This window comes from Pelobates fuscus, chromosome 3 (genome assembly GCF_036172605.1).
Source record: "Pelobates fuscus isolate aPelFus1 chromosome 3, aPelFus1.pri, whole genome shotgun sequence".
In the NCBI taxonomy this organism is placed as follows: Eukaryota; Metazoa; Chordata; class Amphibia; order Anura; family Pelobatidae; genus Pelobates; species Pelobates fuscus.
The window spans coordinates 379,374,165-379,384,264 of NC_086319.1; the positions used below are offsets into that span (position 1 = coordinate 379,374,165).

Here is a 10,100-nt window from a genome sequence, read left to right on the forward strand (position 1 = left end):
GAACTTGATGGACGCAAGTCTCTTTTCAGCTATGTAACTATGTAATTATCACTTCAAAAAGCAAAAGGAACCAGGTTTCCAGCAAAGTCACCACAAGAAAGGATTGGACATCCTTAAAGTGTCCACAAGCGCGTACCATCCGAGTCATATGTGGTTATGACTCCTGATTTGTGAGTGACACTATATACGTCTTTTTATAGATAACTTCTATTACAACAATATTGCGCTATTTGTGCTTTGTATTTATATTATTACAGATATATACTGAACAACATATGCAAGAAGCTCCACCTTATGTATGTATATTTACAGGGATAAGCATATTTTTGGAATCAAAGGTCACAGCCTTTTAAAAGGTCATTTAACTTTAGAAAATAAAGAACAGCAATTCTAAGACTCTTGACACTTTATTTGCTTAATTTATTTTTAAAGAAGGGTTTGACAACACATGAACCAGATCTTCAGTTCTGTGAAACAATATCCCCATGCCCTTTGTTGCTGATGCCATCTTCTGTTCTGCCCCAAACATGCATGGCCTTCCTGTAAAAGATGCCTTTAACATAAGACATGTCAAACTCTGATACATGTGGCCACCAGAGGTGTTGCTGATATTATCTGAGTAATCCAACATACAAGGTAATTAACCTGATCAAATGTTTAAGAACTGGCACGTGTGTCCTTATCACCACCTGCTTGTGAAAAAGAGTATTTTGTCTGCACAGATCTGTTTCTTGAAACATTTTAAAGAGTTCCGTCTGTTGGGTTACTTGCTGTGACAGCCCCTCCTTTTGGGGTATTTGCTGATGTGGCTCCCTCCACTGGGGTATTTGACGTTACTCCACCAGCAGCTGGGCTTGTTGCCAGAGCCTCCTCCCTCTGCTCTTTTTTCAGGAGCTTCCTCCTCTTTTTCTCCTGTTTCTCGAGCTCTTTCACCATCTCTTGGAATTTTGGACTTCGATAGTCCACGTTGAGACCAAACTTTTCACGGGCTTGAGCTAAAAGACGCTCTCTTCGGTCCTTTTCATCTTGCTGTTTCTGTTTCAGCTCCCGCTTTTCTCTGCGCCAATCTGCCACCATCTGGGGCATCTTTGCTAAATTAGCAGCAATAATACGGTCCCTTAAAAAAAAAAAAAAAAAATTAAATATAAGAAAAACTTTGTTTTAGTGAAAGAAGACACAGGAAAATGTCTTTACAGAAAGGTGAAAGTAAAATAACTTTAACCTGAATAAATAGAATGCGGATAGAACTGTGAAATAAGCATATTTTTGTATGGCTGTATAAGGAATTACCTGGCAGACAATGTACCCATAGGGTCCTTGCAACAAGAACCTGTCTGTGTAGAACCAGTAAACTTCTGCAGCTCTAAATGGAAATACCTTCTTCTAAGTGTATTACTGATTACATTTTAAGAAATGCAATACGGTGTAAGGGGTTCACATATCAATTAGAAATTGCTCTTAGTCCAGACCTCCCTTTCCACTGATGGACTATGTTTCCTAGAATCCTTAGTTAGCCAATAAGAAATGTAGTCAATGACCAAGGTTGGACAACCTTGGATTACAGAATAAAATATTTATGGATGTAAATTTCAAAATCATTTAGGGGTTCAATAAAGTTCACAACACCATACTCACTACAGCTCACTCTAGTGGTTATTGTGCTTGGAGTGTTTCTTTAACTGCGGCCAAAAGAAAATGGGGGAAAAACCAAACCCAGACAGTATTAGATCTGGAATATACATAGAGTAAATATAGCCATTTTTTGCAGCACAAAAATTGTAACCAAAAGTACATGTGAAAAAGACTGCTAATACCAAATTGCAGGGTGCCAGCTGTTGCTCAACGCGTTTCGTCTGTGCGACTTCCTCAGGAGCTTCTTCCTTCTCCCCATCTTCTCTCCTTTTTAAATTCTGCCGGTCCGTCGGTCTGTCACTCCATTGCCGTAATCGTGCATGCGCACGTCATGACGCACGCGTGACCGACCCGCGCATGCGCGACCATGCTGGAACGCAAAAAAAACTTTATTGGTCCTATACACATCTGCATTATGAACGTCCTACAACAAAGACGTTCACATTTCATGCAGTGTGTGTGTACAGACCTACCTGACTCCCAGCTAACCCCTAACATCAATTACTATCCGCGATTACGGCAATGGAGTGACAGACCGGCAGAATTTAAAAAGGAGAGAAGATGGGGAGAAGGAAGAAGCTCCTGAGGAAGTCGCACAAACGAAACGCGTTGAGCAACAGCTGGCACCCTGCAATTTGGTATTAGCAGTCTTTTTCACATGTACTTTGGTTACAATTTTTGTGCTGCATCTGTATTTGACCGAGTGCTGTTTTATCTATACCAGTGATTTTGCCTTTTTTCACTTTGTTGGTTTTGCACTCTAGCATTTGCACTTTTTAGATTCTTTATGCACCTTTGTACTATGTTATATTGAGCTGCTACACCTAAGGGTCCTGTAGCCTATATATATATATATATATATATATATATATATATATATATATATATATATATATATATAATATTTTATCCATTGCACATATTGTGTGCCGAGACTGTTTTATATCTTCAATAAACTTTGTTATATTAATCCTACTTTTTTCCCCATTCATTGGGATTACCCACATAGTGACTGTGGCGACCTGTACTTTCTATTTTTGTTTGCATGTTATAATTAGTGTTGGAGTGACCTTTTTACAGAGGCTTACCTGCACTTGGGTCTCACCTACCTTTTTTTATTTCTTTTGTATTATTTTTTCAGCCTAGTTATCATGTAATTTTTTCATTTTTTTTTACACTTTAAATCTTGGATCATGAAAATATAACAAGAGTATTGTTAATTTAAGGTCACAATAGCTGGTTTATATGCAATTCTCCTGTTATTTCTCTACAATTTCCAGTTTAGTAAATCAAACACAACTGACTGTAATTGTACTTAGCCTTAACTCTCTTAGGGACAATGAGAAATACCCCAGAGAGCTGGGGCACGTTTTCTCTGACAGCTGCACTTATTTGAGTTTCAGTAAGCCACCCTGTTTACAATACACAAGTCCTGTATTTTAGGACAGGTGTGAATCTTAAGGTGTGATGCAAGAATTAAATCAAAACAAGACAACTAAGTGGACTAAAATTCATGCAACCTGGCTACCAATGTGTTCCCTGCAAACTCTGAAAAAAAAGAAAAATAGCCCGTGTCCCTTGAAACCCCAATAAAATGACATACATCTCTCCCTCCCTCCATACACACCTGCAATCCCAAGTGATTATACTTCAAAAAGATTTTACCCCTATTGCCCGCCTACTATATGTAGCTACATCCTGCTCCCTGTGGATTACCTAATGAAATAGGATACAATGGTGTGATATCATTCCTGAGCACTCTGTCATGAAAGCCTGAACAGGGCCTAAGACCTACTAAACAAATAGCAAAGATGCATACATCATGTGAATTCAGGGAGCTATCTAGAAAGATGCTAATAAGCCTTCTCAAAGCACAGCTCAGTAAGGAATGCAGTGGCCCTTGCTAAACGCATTTTGCCGAAACGTTGGGGGCTTATTGGTTGACTTTTGTCCTTCTCACTAGGTCTGGTATGCTTTTTTTCTTTCTATATATAACTAATTATGGGTTTGAATAATTAGGTATCCCTTTAGCTACTTTGTATACTTGTATCCAGTGATTCATGTATTTTGTAGTCTGCTTATATGTAATTGCAGAATTTGTAGCTATTGCATTGCACTTTCCATTTGACATGGTGTGTCTTTTTCATTCATTGATACAATTAAAGAGAGCCTATTACTGTGACCCATCGAATAAAAATCTTTTTCACATATATTTGTGGTCGTGCCCCTTGTTCTAGTAATATCTGAAACAATACACAACACATTTAAAGCTAACCTATCATGCCAGATTAATCCTAAAGAGACATTGTAGGCACTGTGCATCTGTTTTAACATTATTGATTAGCAGCTGCTATTGTAACTTTGAAGGAATACACCTTTTTTTTTTCTTTTTTTTAAGCAATACTCAATTTAGAATTTTTTTTTTTATTTTTTTTTAAATGGCCCTTTATTATAGACTCAACAAGTGCATTCTGGAAAGCAGTTCTAATTTATTCCTCTAAATTGTAACAAAAGGTGGTCCGCTCAAAATGCTAACAGGTGCACATATCAAAAGATATTGATTTAACAATGTTTTATTTAGATTATTCTTTTTATTTTACAATTACTGTCACACTCCGCCTAACGCACAGTAGGCATTTGAAGAAAACAAGTTTACCTTTAGTACTTTACAAAGTAGTAACAAATTTAATGTATTTTTTTGGTGATAATATTGAATACCATTTTTTCTCCGAGAGTACACACCTAACAGTGTTTCACCTATACGAAAGAAAAATAATACACACCCTTTTTTTTTTTTTAACAAATCAATTAGTGTGTGTGTATATATATATATATATATTATTATTTTTTTTTAAAGAGAAGCCCGAGGGGTGCATAGCACTGACCTTTCTTCTTTCTTTTTTTGCAATTCCCTCTCCTTGGCCTCCACTCTGTCTAACATCTCCTGCAGACTTGGGTACCATTCCTTCTCGTCTTCCTCAATTTCCCTGAGGCGCTGTGGACTCGGCCATAGCTTTGACGGGTCAACCCCAGAGGCAGCCCCATGTCGCCCATACAACTTGGCTTCATACTGTGGCCCTTTATGCCATTCTTTAGTTCTGGGGTCTTGAGGGTCCGGCTTATACACCCCACCCAGCCCCCACACCCGTGGTCTGGCATGGTAACCAGCGGCTGGAAAAGACAAGGTCAGTGATCGCCAATGTGCACAGCACCTACTGATGGGAGCCGCCATCTTGGAAACCCGGCGAACTTCCCGGACGGGGTCCTCAGAGTGTGGCGGAAGTACAGTGCTTGCCGTGCTTTCCTATGTGGGTCCTTGTTTGTCATAATGCTGTCCACAGAGGTGCCTGTCTTGCCGCTAGACAGATATACTCCAGACACATCACAATTTAGTGATTTTCCTAAACGTGTTAACGAACAGTGAGGTTTATTAACTAAAATTCTATTTGCAGCACTTTGTAGTAAAATTTCAGGTAAACTAGGCCATGACTCCAGCTGTGTTATCTTGTAATTCAGTGAATAAACCTCATACACCTATACATTGCATCGACTGAGCTAAGATATATGAGCAATTTATTTTCAGGATTATTCACTAAACTGTGAATTGTCAAGAATTCAAAGTGAATTTCAGTTTTAGCCAATTCTGTTATTATTGGCTACATTTTGAAATTAACTTTGAATTTCCCCCATTCCACCGTTTACTGAATATCTTTTTTTAATTATATATTTTTATTTTTTCAGCTAAAATAGCCACACCGGAAAAGTAGTTAAATTGGAGGATTTTATATTTTCAACTATTGTGGCCTAGAAACTGCGGCATTCACCTATCAAGGCAATATGTTCCCTATTAAGGGTTAAAGGGATTCTCCAGTGCCAGGAAAACATATTGGTTTTCCTGGCACTGCAGGACCCTGTAGTACCCCTCTCCCTCCCACCCCCTTCAGTGACTTACCGTAGTCCAGCGCCAATGTCCCTCGGCGCTGGTCAGGCTCCGCCTACTCTCCTCCCCCGCTGATGTCGGCCGGCGGAGGAGACCTAATGTGCATGCACGGCACATAGCGTGAGGTCGTCTAGCGTCGCTTAAAACACTTTTCGTGTTCTAAGATAGACAGCCACTAGAGGAGGACTTAACCCTGCAAGGTAAATATTGCAGTTTATGAAAACTGCAATAATTACACTTGCAGGGTTAAGGGTAGTGGGAGTTGGCACCCGGACCACTCCAATGGGCAGAAGTGGTCTGGGTGCCTGGAGTGTCCCTTTAATAAGTGTGTAGAGGTTTAGAAAAATACCCCTCTCTGTCTCAGAGATTTCTTTGCCTGAAGCAGAAGGAAGCAAGGTGAATTGTTAGTGTAGGACCATCCTAAGAGGTTTTCCTTGATGTGGGCGGTGGGCTTACATCTAATGGCCATTGGAGTTACGTAATAACCTCCATTAAAAAAAACCCAAAAAAACAACATGCATAAGGATTTGGGCTAGTGCGCACATAACTCTTTCTTTGGTTTTTATTGTAAATATTTACATCCACACCTCCCGAAGGTCCTAGATTTCTGCATGCAGTTCCCTCAATTGGGATATTCAATACATTCTGCTGCCCCCGGTTTTATATCTGCATGTTTATTTTTCTTATAAAATAAAGCAAACTAGAAAGACAAAGAAAGACAGTGCCTGTCGTGGTGGGATAAAGGCATTGACTGCCATGCGTCTTCCGCCCATGGTTTAGGTACAGAGCCAGATGACTTCTTTCTTTTACTTCTACTGAAGTAAATGAGCTGCTCCATCTTGTTGAATAACTAATAAACATCACTAGGGATTGAAAAAACAAAACTTTAGCTCATAATTTTTTACCTTGTTTCTGAAGAAATTTGTCAATGGGAAATCAATGTCTACCATTCATTTATTTATGAAACAGCAAAGTCTAAGCAGATATAGTGCTTGGCAGCTTCTGAAAACATGGCAGCCCGACTCCATTTTGTTCTGCAAAACAGTCTGTAATAGACCTTACCACGGCGACTAAGCTGCATGTGTTTACATACAAACACCATATCACCTGTCTACATGAAACTCAAACATGTCCCACACACCGCCTGCCCCTGAAACCTAATCATGGATTTCTGGATCTTTTTAATTGAAACTGAATTCTGTGATCGAACAGGTGAGGAAGGTGCTATATTCTGCTCTGTCAAACTCTCCTACCTTTTAATCTTCAAAACCCTGCCCAGTTTAAATGGATATTTAAAGCAGGATCCATCTTACTTTTCAAACAGACTGCATAGTAACTTACCGACGGAAGGTCTCTTGAGACCTTTGAACTTACCTAACGAAAGGGGACAGTTTGCCCAGATTTGTAACTTCAAAAAGAATTTAGAAAAACAATCTACATAAGATGCTGCTTTCGCTGTTCCTGCAATTCTTTCTGGCTGCTGGCTTCATGGTGATCGCGGCACCACATGGGAACGAGGAGGGGTCAGCATCTGTTGCCCATAACGTGCCTCCCAGGACACCCAATGAATCCTTGCGGAATTCTCCTTTCTTCAAAAAGTTTATCAGTGGTGCGTCGGCAGTAAATAAAATACCAGGTGCCTCCCTTGAAGAACCCATGAGCGAGGAAGATCTAAAAAGAAAAATGGTTTGGCAGAGAACCATTGAGAGGAACCAAGACCAACCTTCTACGGTGATACCAATCGGAGTGGATGCTGTAAAAAGAGAAAGATGTGAAGCCTTACCATTTCTGCAGGTACCTTCATTTTATTATGAAATCTTTTCCTATTAGGTGGGGCGGGAAGATTGCAGGAAGAAATGCTAAAATTTCATGGCAGATGCATGGACTAATAAGTATTTGCGTAATTTTTACTTGTTACTTGTAATTTACCGCAGAATGTATAGATGCAACTCACTAGTTTATATTGCAAATACTTTTAAGAGTTAACTGGTAAATCCATCTACATTTAATGCAATTTGTGGCCTATCTCAGTAATTTTTATATTATTTTACAGTCAGGAAGTTTATTCACTAAACACAAAATCATGGTGAATTAACTAGGAAACCGCACATTTTAATCAAAATATCCTAGACTAGTTGAAAAAGGTTTTCCAGCATATCAAGTTTGATATAAAATTTTCATTTATCTGGAAAAATTCCATCAATTCCTGGTCTAGTTCTCTTTCTGGAATGATTATATTGAGACTAAAGCTAATATTGTCTGTAAATCCTTACTTTTTATTTATTTATTTCTATATTTAGTTTTCATTCTAAAACGGCTTTCTTTTCTTCCAGATCGTCTCTAGAAAACACTGCATTCCAATTAGGATCCCCAACAAATTTTGCTTTGGTCAGTGTAACTCGTTCTATGTGCCTGGTCATCCATCCAGTTCCTGCTCGTCCTGTATTCCGGTTTTGTCCCGACGCATTTCAGTGGCTCTGCAATGTCGCTATGGTAGAATTTCCTGGGAGGAGGTAGAACTAGTGCAAACATGTGACTGTATGGCGCAGTCCGATAAGGCGGTGCAGTAATCAGCCTTTAAGCCGTAAAATGAACTGAAATTCTGACATGGGGCCAACGTAATGGCCCCCAATCTACAGAGACTCACGTTTTTTCTCAAATTTATAAGAATTTGCACCGGGTCATTATTTATTTTTGAATGGCAAGCCTGTGTCGGACAGAGGACTTGCTAGTTAGACTGTATATTTCCAGAGAAATATGTTCCAAATAAGATTTTTCTTTTTTTTGACGAACCTTCCGTTAAGTGGGAGGGGAAACCTTGTTAACGGCAGAATTTCTTAATTTCTGTAACTAATTTATGTTTTGTTTTATTGTCTGACTTTACCATTTTCAGCAGTAAATTTAGGTTTTCTGAAAGGGAAGGAGACATGGATATATGTGCCCTCTGCTGGTTGTTATTGGTAATGCACTTACATTTCTGTACTGTAATAGTTATGTACATTTTTTTATACTTTTCTTGGACGCAAATCTATGAAAATTTAAATGTTTAATCTTTGAAAATGCAACTTTTCTCCCACCTTTAAATGTAATACTGTTCTGATTTATTTAATGCTTTAAGATACTGACAACTAGTCATATTGTGTTTGCTGATCACTTATCTCAATGTAAAACATTAAATGGACACCCTAAGCAAAAAAAACAACTTTAGCTTAATTAAGTGGTTTTGGTGTATATTTCCTGCCCCTGTGGTCTCACTGCTCAATTCTCTGCCATTTAGGAGATGAATCACTAATGTGTCTGTTTATTCAACTCTAGCCACACATCCCCTAGCTGTAACTCACACGACCAACAGGATTTTCAATTAGATTCTACAGCACAGTGTGTTTAATTAAGAGATTATTATCTTTAAACACACTGTGCAACAAGGGAGCTAAAACATCTGGACTTTTTCATAATGTGTTTGGGGAGGCTGTGTGAGTCCCAGCCAAAGAAGGTGTGACAAGGGCTGAATAAATAATGTGATTAATGTGATGCATAATTAATCTAAAGTTGTTTTGGTGCTCAGAGTATTCCTACAATAATGTAATATTCAATTGTAATATGCAGTGGCATTTATTAATGTTATTTATCGTAGCCATTTCGTGTAATAGATATTAGGTCATTCATTCCTTTTTCTTCTTCATTCAGAGCGTGCAGGTTAGAGTCCCATTCCCAGCAGTCCACGCGTATCAGTCGGCTATGACTGTTTCAAAAACAGTTAGACTGACTGACTGTAGAATACTCAGGGTACACATCAGCACAATTATCTAGGACCAAAAACTGCTATATTGTAAAGCAAATGGCTATATCCGTTACAGCCCTCCCTTATGTTGAATAAACTATGGAATAGAACATACCCCATGTGAATTTATCATATAAATCATCACAATAAATATGATGTCAAGTTAAGGGTTACGATCTGCCCTATGTCAGGGTAGATTATCTTGGTGAGTTTAGCTGATATTCTATCTTACCCGTAATGCCTGGCCAGCCAAATTGCAGTAATTGTTTACAAAGCTAGGCCTTGCTTTCTGCCTGCAGTATCATAACATTACTTATTATTGTATGGATACGTGTTAACGGGGTTATCGGCTGTCTGTGGTATCTTAACATTGAGATCTTGAGATTTCACACTAACCTTTCAATACTTTTTGACGATATACATTCCATATAGAACTCTGACTTCTTAAAGTGTTAACTTCTTTTTTGTTTCTGCAATGCTTTTGTTTACAACACCAAATAAACAGATTTTTATATAACTAGTTTCTTATTTTGATTGTTTGAGAAAATCAGTTGACTAAAATCATAGCAATGCAGTATTATTGGTGTGTACAATCTGACGCTACCATTCCACAAGTTATATTTAAAAGTATATGAATCGTCAGCCTCTAATAACACAACAACCGCAAGAGTAATGAGACACTCCGGGCTGCCATTTGTCCTGCTCTTGGTGGTACATTCCTTATTTTGGGGTCCTGTCCTGCCCCTA

The 10,100-nt window shown here is 38.6% G+C and overlaps 2 protein-coding genes across 2 annotated transcripts; one reads left to right on the forward strand and one right to left on the reverse strand.

The window, feature by feature from the left end:
• Window positions 1-468: 468 nt before the first annotated feature.
• Window positions 469-4,891, reverse strand: GADD45GIP1 (GADD45G interacting protein 1). Its single transcript, XM_063445948.1, has 2 exons — window positions 4,518-4,891; window positions 469-1,117 (listed from the first exon to the last, which is right to left on the reverse strand). Exons 1-2 carry the CDS (start codon window positions 4,862-4,864, stop codon window positions 742-744), a joined length of 723 nt encoding a protein of 240 aa, XP_063302018.1. The 5' UTR covers window positions 4,865-4,891; the 3' UTR covers window positions 469-741.
• Window positions 4,892-7,015: 2,124 nt separating this feature from the next.
• On the forward strand, window positions 7,016-8,142 carry DAND5 (DAN domain BMP antagonist family member 5). The gene is made up of 2 exons (XM_063446374.1): window positions 7,016-7,366; window positions 7,906-8,142. The coding sequence occupies exons 1-2, from the start codon at window positions 7,016-7,018 to the stop codon at window positions 8,140-8,142; spliced, it is 588 nt and encodes a 195-aa protein (XP_063302444.1).
• Window positions 8,143-10,100: the final 1,958 nt, after the last annotated feature.